Source organism: Musca vetustissima, unplaced genomic scaffold (assembly GCF_032173495.1).
Source record: "Musca vetustissima isolate MV318-11 ecotype Yass unplaced genomic scaffold, APGP_CSIRO_Mvet_v1 utg166016, whole genome shotgun sequence".
NCBI classification, from domain to species: domain Eukaryota; kingdom Metazoa; phylum Arthropoda; class Insecta; order Diptera; family Muscidae; genus Musca; species Musca vetustissima.
This window is the reverse complement of record NW_026881090.1, coordinates 1-13156: the sequence shown is the minus strand read 5'-3', so window position 1 is coordinate 13156 and position 13156 is coordinate 1. Positions and strand designations below refer to the sequence as shown.

At 34.6% G+C, this 13156-nt stretch overlaps 1 protein-coding gene across 2 annotated transcripts; it reads right to left on the bottom strand.

Annotated features, from left to right (window-relative positions):
- Positions 1 to 9505: 9505 nt before the first annotated feature.
- Positions 9506 to 10972, bottom strand: LOC133327158 (uncharacterized). Of its 2 annotated transcripts, none has more exons than XM_061535725.1 (5): positions 10611 to 10972; positions 10282 to 10367; positions 9979 to 10211; positions 9746 to 9899; positions 9506 to 9674 (listed from the first exon to the last, which is right to left on the bottom strand). In XM_061535725.1, exons 2-5 carry the CDS (start codon positions 10361 to 10363, stop codon positions 9559 to 9561), a joined length of 585 nt encoding a protein of 194 aa, XP_061391709.1. In that variant the 5' UTR covers positions 10364 to 10367; positions 10611 to 10972; the 3' UTR covers positions 9506 to 9558. The 2 variants fall into 2 exon arrangements, with proteins under 2 accessions (XP_061391709.1, XP_061391710.1); XM_061535726.1 differs by having other exon boundaries at positions 10671 to 10972.
- Positions 10973 to 13156: the final 2184 nt, after the last annotated feature.

Below are 13156 nucleotides of genomic sequence, written 5' to 3'. Positions count from 1 at the left end.
TTGCAAAACAGAATATAGGGAATAATTTAAAACGATTTTGTCGTCGATTTTTCATTTGGATTTCTTGATATTGGGCTTTTATTTTTCAGAAAGAATGTACTGTATTTCCCGAATGTAAGGATGTAGCCATGTCAAATTTTGTCCATATCCTATCTAGGATATTTGCATTAAATCTGTGAACAGAAAATTGTTCTATGATTACGGAAAAAAAAAAATTCGGGGCTCAAAGGGTTAAATCTGTGTACAGAAATTACTGCTATGATCACGGAAAAATATTCGGACTCAAGGGGGTTTAATATCTTTATCTATCTATACTAAAAAAAGAGTAAAGTGATTTACTGACTGACTTATCGATACATCAACGCCCAGACGAAACGGCTGAAGATAGAAACTTGAAATTTTAGGTGAGGGTCAATTTTGGTCCAAAGGTGACAGATAAGGCTGGGTTTTTGGAAATTCGTACTAGAACGGTACGAAAAGTACTAAATGTGCTACCATTTGTATTTGACGAAAAAGTAGAGCTAGAACTCTTAAATTTTAAATGAGGCTCACTGATGGAGTGTAGAATAGAATAGCAAAGTGTATTTTTGGACAGTATGCGAAAAGTACTAAAATGTACTAAATATGGTACAATTTCGTAGCATGTGAATGGAAAGAGCTAAAAACTTTAAATTTGGAATGCGAATTATGATTGAGAAGTAGGATCCATATAAGGAGATGGTTTTGAAAGCGTGTACTCATGTGTACGAATAGTACTATGTGATACTATATTTGCTACAAATCAAGCTGGAAGCCTGAAAATTGAAATTAACATTACCTTCGCAGTGTAGGTTTGGGATATGTACGTAGCTTAGGAAATTGATTACTTATGTGTACGAAAAGTACTAAATCGTAGAATAATTGATACAATTTGTATTTGGGTGAACCGATAGAGCGTGAACAATTCAATTTGGAGTCAGGATTACTGTAGGGGTGTAGGATTGGGGGCAGGATTCAGATTAAGAAATTAAAATTCATGGGTACTAAATTTAATACAATTTGAACTTTAGGTGAACCAATAGAGCTAGGATCCAGTAATTTGGAGTCAGGATCACTGTTGAGGTGTAAGATGGACATATGTAAGAAGTTTTAGAAATTCGTACAACTGTGTACTAAATTTGGTACAATTTGAATTGTGGATAGAGTTGGAATTCTGGATTTTCGATCACTGTTGGGGTATAGGTTTGGGTTAAGTAGGAATTTTTGGAAATTCGTACTAATTTAAATTGTACCAAATTTAGTACACAGTTTGGTACTACTTAAATTGTGGGAATCCTGAAATTTATGGTCGATATTAATTGTGGATTACTTAGTTTTTCTGCATTTGCAGTTTTCAGTGGAAATAAAATAATATATTAATACATGTTTAAATATTTCCCACATTCCCTAAGGAAGTAGCGGGCATATGCTAGTATTCGAATAATTTAAAGTGATTATTCACTCTTCTTGATATTGGATTCGATTATTTTTAAAAATACTAAGTATTAAATTTTTGCACATAAAGTAATTCTTTAGTCGCCGAAAAAAGAGTCGGGGTTAATTTTTGTACGGGGCCCAATATTCTATCCTATATCTGTGAAAAGGATTAATTTATTAATTTTATAATCATATAAGGGTTGATTGAGAATCCGCGTTTAAAGATTTTAAACTCATATTCGTTTTTTATACTCTACACAACTACGCCGCGAAATATTGGCCCTAGACCCACCTATAAGTACACCGATCATATCTCGACTAGCTGAGTCGATCTAGACATGTGTGGCCGTCTGTCTGCCCATTATAATTTGTAAACACTATACAGGCCACAGTTATGGACCAATCTTCACGAAATTTTGCATGTAGGATGAGTTCTGCCCAATGAAGACCCCTATTGTTTTTGGTAAAGATCGGTTAATATTTAGGGGATGAAATGGACCAAATACTTAATTTTTTGGAGAAGGGGATTGGGCCAAAGAATAACCATGGCTGTTTTGAAAAAAATCGGTCAATATTTAGAGGGTGAAATGCAAATATTTACTCCTGAAGGACATAGACCCGAGAAATTGATAGTATATCCAGGAGAAGTGGTTGGCATTTAAATTAATACCAATTATATTGGCGTATGTACTCGAATGTGGGAGTTACAATTAAATATTTACAGGTGCTTACGTATTCATATTAGTAACCCATTACCACACTGGACGGCGGAAATATAGCGCTTAACGGTTTGAAATGTGATCCAGGATCCAGTTATGGTCAATGACAAGGACTGAGTCGATCTATAGGCCACAATTATAAGCCATACATCACAACACAACCCACGGTGATGGAAGAATGGACAAGTACTTAGAAGTACTGTACTGAATATAAGTAATATTCGGAAAATATGACAATGTAAGGAAGAGGTGCTGTTGACCTCTAATCGGGCAAGAGGGTGCAACTATCACGAAATATTGCTCAGGCTCGAAATAAAAATCCACAAAAAGTTAGAGTTCCGTGTTAGTTGTGTAGGGTATCGTATGGTCGGCCCCGTCCGACATACTGCTCCGCTCACTGTTTTTTTTTTATAAATTTGAACCAATAGGTATATATGTAACCTTTACAATGAATGTATATACGACATATAATAAGTTTGATTTACATATTTTATTACTGTTTTAATGGACGAATTCAATATGTTAAAAAATCACTCATGTACATTTTGGTTGCGGGTTTATGGGCGCTGTACAAAGGCGCCTCGCGTTCAAAGGTACCCCCTCTCCCCTATTACATTGATGAGTGATATTTTAACAAATACAGGTCTTAGTATTGACATAAGTCCTATAAAAATATCCCACTCATTTTCGGTACATTATTAAGGTTGTAATTTGGTATTTCTGATGTTTGGAAGCTAATAGTTTTCCTACAAAACTGTAATTTGGTATTCTGGGTTTAAGGAGAGTACTTCTGGAAGAATCCAGAAGGTTTCCACTTATATAAAACTAAAATAATTTTAAAATAAAAATCCATTTTCATTTTTTTTTTCATATTCTGAAAGAAGAATTCTTTGGTTTTTTATTTACAACAAAACATTTAAGAATTTTGAATAGCTTGTGGAATATGTGTGTTCAGTTTTTTTTCATTCTTATTATATAACATTAATATTATCCTATATATAATTTTAAAACAGGAATACTTAAACATTAATTTTAGTTCATATCTATAATTTAAAAAAAATGAGTAACAAGAAATAAGAATAAGTGGTCAACAGTTAATTTACAATTTAGAGAAATAAAACATAGAGAAGGTAGCATACAACTTATCTATAAAGAAAAGGAATGATTATAATATATATTGTAAAAATGTTTACTACATCTAAGAGAAAGGTGGAGAGAGAGATGGACACTAAACAAAATTTAATGATATTTAATTTTAAGTAATTCCAAAGCAAAACTTATTTTTGATGGAGAGATATGTATTTTATGGTGTTGCATTTTGACTAGGATTGCGTGGGAATTGTTTTTGTTCTAATACGAAATTTTGTAACATATTTAAATGGGCCTTATATACATATTATCCACTAGAAAAACCGAAATGGATTTTTTTAAATCCAGTTTTCTAGGAAACAAATAAAATTTTTCCAGAGCGCACTTTGTATGCCCTTCACCACGAGATGACCACTCAAAATACCATGGTGCGCAAAAATTCGCTCGCGAATGATTCAAAATACATTCTTTTCGTTTTGTGCTCATTTTACGAATGAATTTATGGCGATAAATTCTTTACCAAACGAGCATTCCCTAAAGAATGTTCGCACACACACACAACAAACGAGTGAGAGCACACAACAACGTTCGTTCGTTTCGTTTGGTGGTTGAAATTCTTTCTGACATTCTTTCACGAATGAAAACAAACATTCCCGAATTCTCGCGAATGCTCAAAACTGCAACAACAATAACAACAAACGTTCTTGAACTCAATAGTTGTTGGACATGTGTTTTGTTATTCCACACACTTTCTGCTACACACACATTCTTTCGTTGTTTGTGTGTTTGCTTCTTTTATGATATTTTTGTTTGTTGTTGTTTTTAACAGTGCTCGCGAGAATTCGCGACAATTTGTTTTATGAGTCGTGAAAGAATGAATAGACGACGCTTGCAGCGAAATTTTATCGTTAGTGAATTTTTCGTACAATGCGAACATTCGCGAGAGATTGCAAATGCTTGTTCATTCATTGTAACTTTATCATTAGCGATAAATTGAAATCATTCGAATTCTCGCCCGTGAGCTTTCGTAAGAAAGAGCGTATTTTAATAATTCTTCTTCCTGCAAAAAACCTAAAATCAGTCTGTTGCTTATGTCAATTGTCTGCGATGTAGTTTTATCCCCTGAGAGAACGAATTACTATTTTCAAAAAATCGTCTAAGATCTTAAATACTACCGAAAATGAAATGAGACCTTTATATGTCCGGGCTATGCCAAACACGAACCTATATTGAAAATTTTCTGCAAACTTTTTTCACATTCTAAGAACTCGAATTGAAAATTCGGATATGGCCATGGAAATCGGTATATTGATAGAACATTTGGAGATCGATATATCTCTTGTTGTGTAGAATATAGTTTATGGTTCAAGAGAGTAAGAAGGAAGGGGCGCACAAGGACTCGAGATAGAAGAAGGATATGTTTAAGAAAAAAAATCCTCACTATATTTGACTCAAGACATGTCATCTCAAAAAATAACCTGTAATTGCGGCGTACAAAAATCGAAAACATTTTTCCTATGAATTTAAGAGTGACAAACAACAAAATTATTTAAAACCAGTGAGCGGAGCAGTACAATCGGGCGGGGTCGACCATATGATACCCTACACAACTTCCTGGAACATCTAACTTTCTGTGGTACTACATTCTTGACTTGGACAATATTTCTTGACCCACTAGAGGTCAACAAATATTACTAATATTCAGTACAGTCCTTCTAATGGGTTGTGGGTTTTTTAATGTTCGGCTTTCAATTGTGGCCTGTAGATCGACTCGAAAAAACAAAAACAAAATTAAGTTTTCGGTCCACTTCATCCCAATGATCATCACCGAAAATGATAGGCGTTGTCCTTGACCATACCTTGATACTAATGGAAAATTTCAAAGCGATGAGCGCTACATTTCCGCCCTCTAGTGTGGTAATAGGTTACTAAATAATATCTGAGTACATAAGCACCTGTAAATATGTAAGTGTAACTCCCACATCCGTGTACATAGGACAAAAAAAATGGTATCAATTTAAAGGTCAACCACTCCTCTTGGATATACTATCAACATCTCGGGTTTATCCTCTTCACGGGGTAAATCTATACGCTATAGGATACCAATTTTGTAACAAAAAGTCAGGTTCCATTTGACCCGCTAAATATTGACAGATCTTTATCAAAGCCATCATGCCTATTCTTTGGCCCGACCTCCTTTTCCATGTAAAATTTCGCGATGTTTGTGCCATAATTACGGCCTCTGGAGCGTCCAGAAAAACCGACAAAAAAAGTTTTTGGTCAATTTCATCCCCTAAATATTAACCGATTTTTTCCAAATGCAATAGGTGTCTTCATTGGCAAGAACCCATTCTACATGCAAAATTTCGTGAAGATTGGTCCATAACTGTGGTTACGGTATCGTGTTTACAAATTATAATGGACGGACGGACACACATGTCTAGATTGACTCAGCTAGTCGAGATATGACGATCGGTATACTTAAAGGTGGGTCTATATATATAGGGCATATATTTATACCCTACACAACTATGTTGTCAGGGTATTATAGCTTTGTGCAGCCCCAAGAGTTTGTAACGCCACGAAATATTGGTCCTAGACCCACCTTCAAGTATACCGATCGTCATATCTCGACTAGCTGAGTCGGCCTAGACATGTGTGTCCGTCCATCCATCCGTCTGTCCATTATAATGTGTAAACACGATACAGGCCACAGTTATGGACCAATCTTCACCAAATTTTGCATGTAGGATGGGTTCTGACCAATGAAGACCCCTATTGTTTTTGGTAAAGATCGGCTAATACTTAGGTTATGAAATGGACCAAATACTTAATTTTTGTCAGTTTTTCTGGTCGCTCCAGAGGCCGCAATTATGGTCCGAACATCTCATATTTTTTCATGGAGAAGGGAATCGGGCCAAAGAATAATCATGTCTCTTTTGATAAAGATCGGTCAATATTTAGCGGGTCAAATAGATCCTGACTTTTGTGTGAAAAATGACATTTGTTTTTATAGCGTATATATTTACCCCTGAAGGACATAGACCCGAGAAGTTGATATTATATCCATGAGGAGTGGTTGACCTTTAAATTGATACAAATTATATTGTTGTATGTGCTCGGATGTGGGAGTTACACCTAAATATTTACAGGTATCTCCGTATTCGTATAATGTTTAGTAACCCATTATGACTCTAGAGAGCGGAACTATAGCGCTGATCGCTTTGAAATGTTCCATGAGGTTCCAGTTATGGCCAAGGACAACGCCTATAATTTTCGGTGATGATCAGATAATAATTTTGGAATGAAGTGGACCGAAAACTTATTTTTTTGTGTTATTTTCGAGTCGATCTATATACCACAAATGAAAGCCGAACATCACAACACAACCCACGGTGAAGGGAATCTGGACAATAGCTGTACTGAATACTCGTAATATTCGGAAAATATGTCAGTGTGAGGAAGAGGACCTATTTACCTCTAATCGGGCAAGAGGGTGCAAATATCACGAAATATTGCCCAGGCTCGGAATAAACATCCGCAGAAAATTTTAGTTCCGTGGTAGTTGTGTGGCGTATCGTATGGTCGGCCCCGTCCGACTATACTGCTCCGCTCACTGGTTTTGGGATGAACTGGACCGAGAATTTAATTTATTATATTTTTTCGTGTCGATCTATAGGCCACAATTGAATGCCAAACATCGCAACACAACCCACGGCGAAGGGAATACTGCCAAGAAATTAGAAGGGTTGTACAGAATATTAGTAATATTGTTTGACCTCTAATCGGCTAAGAGTGTGCAAATATCGGAAAATATTGCCACAGAAAGTTAGATTTTCCTAGAAGTTGTGTAGGGTATCATATGGTCGGCCCAGTCCGACTATGCTGCTCCGCTCACTGGTTTTGTTCCTTTTCAGATATTTTGCATGCATTTAATTACTTTTTATAATTTAAATATATTTTTTAAATAATATTTATAGACATATTATTAGCATACGTAATAACTTTTAAATGCTTTGGAATTACTTCAGTCCGGATTTTTATTTTTGTGTTTAAATAATATTAATAACTAATGCAGGACACTCTACTCTATCCCTGCGTCCTTAAAATTTTGTCTACATTTTTTTTTTTGTATTAAAAGTAAAATTAAACAAATAGTGATCAACACTAATCGAAAATCGAACATTAACAAAGCTTTCGATCGTTACATGTTTGTTCTTTCCTTAATGTCTTTTTGTTTCTATGCATTCTAAAACTACATAAATCTTATTTAAAAAAAAATAAAATCTATATTAAAATATTCTTAAATACAACTAAAAATTAAGATTCGATAGAGAATTAATTAAGGCCATATTGATTTTTTTTTGTTAGCTACTTGCTAGGCACATTTGTAGGGAAATGGTGGGCAGACGGATCTAATCGGACTTAATCAAAACTGGTAACACTTTCAAGTGGTCGAATTAATGGCTTCTCCGATTGTACAATATTAGTGGTTAAATTGCCCATACTGCTGGTTGTGGTTCGTGTTGAATATTGACTTTGTCGTTGGGGATTACTGCTGCTGGCTTCACGTACGGATGAGTATCTGTGGGAAAAACGTGGAAGAATAAAAAATATTAATTTTGGATTTTTTCAAAGTTACACACACACACACACAAACAAATATTTAAATCTACATGCATTAAATTACAAATAAAAAAACAACAAATTAATTGTGGTTTAGTAACAAAACATAAAATGCTCAGGTTAGGTGGCTGTAAAATATGTTGGATTATTTACAATAAATTTTAGTGCTATTCATAAATGTTAATTCAACATTTTTTAATTAATTCCATGTTTTCCTGTGTTGCATTTAATGTGTGTTTCATGCCACCAAATGATCCCCACACACCATAAGTGTTCCATTTTTAGCCATTTCTGCTTCTTAGTTATTTTACCTTTTTGTTCGAAGATTCTGTAATTCATGTTTTGTTTTTTTTAAAGCTGTTCTTTTTTGTTTGTATTTAAAATTTCATGGGGTTGGATGTTGTCATTGGTATGGAAAATACTTTTGATTTCTGTGTCATCACCGAATTGATGGAATTCGTTGAATTTGTGGAATTGGATTTTGGTGTACCGGGTCTCTTGAAATAGCTTTTGAAGGTGGGGGTGAAAATAAATTATTATTTTTCATTTAAGTTTGTAGGCTAAATGGAAATGATTTTTTTTAGTTTTTTTTTATAAATATATTTTTAAAGTATTTTAGTAGTCCTGACAAAATATTTAGCGTGTTTCGATTGCAGAGTAATTTATAATTCCTTAATAATTGTTGTCCTAATGACGAAGGATAATATTAAATTAGTAATTCTCTTGTCATTCAGATGATACTCCATAATGAATATATTAGGCTGGGGAAAAAGAAATCTATTATTTTTATATGAACTATAGGACTTTATTTAACATGCCTCGGAATGCCCGATTTTGTTGTATGATTTGTTGTCATTTTAAAGGTAACTTCTCATAGAAGTCCACTCTCATAGAAGTCCTGCTCCCTATTTGCAAAAAACTCTAGTAGTCGATTTTCGCAATAGATACCAATTTTTTATCATTAAAGAATTTTTTTGATAATCGCTTGGTGCCAAGTCCGGACTGTATGGCGGATGCATTAAAACTTCCAAACCAAGACCTCGAAGTTTCTGTCGAGTCACTGTAGATGTGTGTGGCCTAGCGATCCCAGTAAAAAATTGGATCATCCAACGATTAATCGTAGGACGCTCCTTTTCGAGCAATGGAGTACTCCTTAAATCTCCGACTCTCTTGCATTTTATACTCTTTTTTAACATTGCATGTCCTAGGAGGCGAGCACTCCTTTTGAGCTCCCATTGGATGACAGACGGAGTACTCGTTTTCATCTCGGAAAGGAGGACAAAGGGAGTAATCTTTGTTATCTCCTGAAAGAGCATAGACGGAGTACTCGTTTTCATATCGGAAAGGAGGACAAAGGGAGTAATCTTTGTTATCTCCTGAAAGAGCATAGACGGAGTACTCGTTTTCATATCGGAAAGGAGGACAAAGGGAGTAATCTTTGTTATCTCCTGAAAAAGCATATAGGGAGTACTCCTTTTGATCTCGGAAAGGAGAATCAAGGGAGTAATCTTTGTTATCTCCTGAAAGAGTAAAAGAAAGTAAAGAAGTAAAAGAAAAGAGTAAAATAAAGAATATATATTTTATCATTTATTTTTAACGAAAAAAAAACAAATAATTCATTTTTGTACTATAATTTCTTATAATTAAAAAAACATATTAAATACTTTATTTATTTAGATTTTAGGCTGTAGGTTTGCCGGTAAAATGTTGCCTTACATTTGCGAAAGGCCAACTTAAAAGATTTTTCAAATTCAGGATAAGTTTCGTAGGTGTCTCTGAGTGATTCTGCAAAAATAAAGGAAAAATAAACATCATGTACATATTATTTAAAACACGTTATAAAATCAAGCTATTACCGAAATAAAAAAAGTTAAACAACCGATATTTGTTTATGGCTGTCTTATTTTTAGCTCCATCCCAATTTACCCGAAGCAAAATATTGTCACCAATCATTGCATGTAACGCCTTTTCTATTTTGTCTTTGCCAAATTTTAGTTTCATATATGATATCTGAAAATAATTAAAGATAAATATAATTAGCTTTTAGTACCAAATTCACTTAAATTATGCATTAAAAACTCTGGCTTACCACTTCTGATTCAGGCTCGTTATTAACTAATTGTTCTGCCGAATTTAATTCCTCTAGTGAATTTATTGGAAAAATTTTGAGATCCTTGCTAGTTGGGCGTATGTGTTTAACGATCTGTTCTAACAAAATTGTCTGTTTACACATAATTTTCTTTAAAGCTTCGACTTCAGTTTGAAGGAGATCAATTTTGTTTTCCAATTTTTTATTGGTGTTTTTTGTTTCATTGTTTGTTTCTAGAAATGAACATAAAATCAAATAATTACTATGATAAAAAATATAAAAAGAGCTATGAGTTAACATTACCTGCGACATTATTCGGTGTGCTTTGTACAGTTTCATCCGTAAAAACTGATTGAGTTTGGAATATGTTCGCATTAAAATTCATGGTTCTTAAGGTAGAAAAATAGTTTGAAATATAGTTTAAATATTAGTATTTACTAAATTTGACAGTGGTGTAGAATAGGAATAAATACAAAATATTCCCCATCAGGTACGCAAAATATCTTGCAATATATGTCACGCATGTTAATAAGTAAGAGTCTGCCGAGTACAATTTGAGAAATTTTCAATTTCTTTTTTTACAAGCCGTCTAAGATGACGTTTAGAAACAAAATTATCACACATTATTTTACCAATTGATTTTTTTAATTACACTTTTTTAATTTTTTTAATTACACTTTATTTACACTTACAACACGTGTTTCACTTCAGACGGACACAAGAAAACTGAGCAAATGGACGGACAACCATAAAGAAATAATCGAACATGACGAAAGCAACAGTTAAACAACAGTTACATCAAACAAAAAAAAACATGCCAAAAATGCTTTGATGCATCCCTTATTGATCCATTTGGAGCATAAGGCGAGACATCAATTTTTTTCCAACTTCGTGGAATTTTTTGGCAAAACAAAATTCATACATTGCTCGCTTATTACTCCAAATGGATGAAGAAATCATTACTCCTCTATTGCTCGGTTGAGGATTACTCCAAATATTTTTTACTGGGAGATCATTTCTCCGATTTTATTGAGTGCGAGGAGCATCTTTAACATCAAAAATTCCTGAACGGAATCTACGAAACCAAAATTGCACAAGAAAAACTGGTCCACTTTCATTTTTAACACCCTGTAACTGCTACCTTTAAATTAATATTTAGGTGATGAAATGGACCAATTATATTGTTGTGTGTGCTCCAAGAGGAGTGGTTGGGTGTGTGCTCGGATGTGGGAGTACAACTAAATATTTACAGGTATCACCGTATTCGTATATCATTTAGTCACCCATTATCACTGTAGAGAGCGGATCTATAGCGCTGATCGCTTTGAAATGTTCCATGAGGTTCCAGTTATGGTCAAGGACAACGCCTATAATTTTCGGTGATGATCAGATAATAATTTTGGAATGAAGTGGACCGAAAACTTAATTTGTTGTGTTATTTTCGAGTCGATCTATAGACCACAAATGAAAGCCGAACATCAAAACACAACCCACGGTGAAGAGAATCTAGACAATAGCTGTACTGAATACTCGTAAATAATTTTGGAATGAAGTGGACCGAAAACTTAATTTGTTGTGTTATTTTCGAGTCGATCTATAGACCACAAATGAAAGCCGAACATCAAAATACAACCCACGGTGAAGAGAATCTAGACAATAGCTGTACTGAATACTCGTAATATTCGGAAGGGGTGGTATTTACCTATAATCGGGCAAGAGGGTGCAGATATCATGAAATATTGCCCAGGCTCGGAATAAACATCCGCAGAAAGTTTGAGTTCCGTGGTAGTTGTGTAGGGTATCGTATGGTCGGCCCCGTCCGACTATATTGCTCCGCTCACTGGTTTTTTACTGCTAAATTTCACCCTTCCAAAGAGCATAAATCTGAAATTGTTTGATCGATGCCGAAAAAATAATGGATTTCTTTTTCCCCATCTAGATATTTACAGATGGCTGCGTATTCTGATATTATTTAGTAAGTCTTTAGCACACTAGAGGGCGGAAATGTCGGGCAGATTTATTTGAAATTTCAAAGTTCCAGTTTTGGTCAAGGACAACGCCTATAATTTTCGATGATGTTGAGATGATTTTTAGGGGGTGCCATAAACCGAAACTTTATTTTTGTCATATTTTCTAGTCGCCCTAGAGGTCATTATTATATACAGAACGTCACATATTTTACACAGTAAAGGGAGCTTCTGATCGAGTACTTAGAACGGCTGTTTAGATGATGATCAGTCTATATTCTGAGAGTCAAATCAATCAACCAAATTTGTATTTTATGGCGTAAATTGACCAGGCTCAGAGTATAGAACGGCAGAATGTTACATTTTCGTGGCAGTTGTTGTGTATGGTAACAACAAATTTTCTTACCCAAAGCATATTCGCCCATGCATAACAAACGAGTGAGAGCACACAACAACGTTCGTTCGTTTCGTTTGGTGGTTGAAATTCTCTCTGACATTCTCTCACGAATGAAAACAAACATTCCCAAATTCTCGCGAATACTCAAAACGGCTTTTTTATGACATTTTTGTTTTTTGTTGTTTTTAACAGGGCTCGCAGCGCATTCGCGAACATTTGTTTTGTGAGTTTCTCCAAAGAATATTCTTCAGCAACGAATGCTCGCGAAAGAATGAATCGACGACGCTTACAGCGAAATTTTATCGTTCGTGAATTTTTCGTACAATGCAAACATTCGCGAGAGATTGCAAATGCTTCTTCATCTATTCTAAGTTTATCATTCGCGATAAATTGAAAATATTCGAATTCTCGCCCGTGAGCATTCGTGAATAAGAGCGTATTTTAATTATTCTTCGCACCCTGTATTCTTTTCTGCAGGTCCAAAATTACCACATATATACTTGAAATTACCGGCAAAAATACAATTACCCAAAAATTACAAAAACCAGTGAGCGGAGCGGATACAATACCTACACACCTACCACGGAACTCTAACTTTCTGTGGATGTTTATTCCGAGCCTGGGCAATATTTCGAGATATTTGCACCCTCTTGCCAATTATAGATCAACAGCATCTCTTCCCTTCACTGACATATTTTGCGAATATTACTAATATTCAGTATTAGTATTTGTCCAGATTCCCTTCACAATGGGTTGTGTTGTGATGTTCGGCTTTCAAAAAAAAAAAAAAAATACGTTTTTGGGTCCACTAATT

Bases quoted from the DNA above. Each gene is read 5' to 3' on its own strand.
- LOC133327158 (XM_061535725.1), bottom strand. From the start codon at position 10,363: ATGAATTTTAATGCGAACATATTCCAAACTCAATCAGTTTTTACGGAT. The intron at 10,212-10,281 runs GTAATGTTAACT...GTTCATTTCTAG, and splicing joins CACACCGAATAATGTCGCAG to AAACAAACAATGAAACAAAA. The intron at 9,675-9,745 runs GTAATAGCTTGA...TTATTTTTGCAG, and splicing joins GTTTAACTTTTTTTATTTCG to AATCACTCAGAGACACCTAC.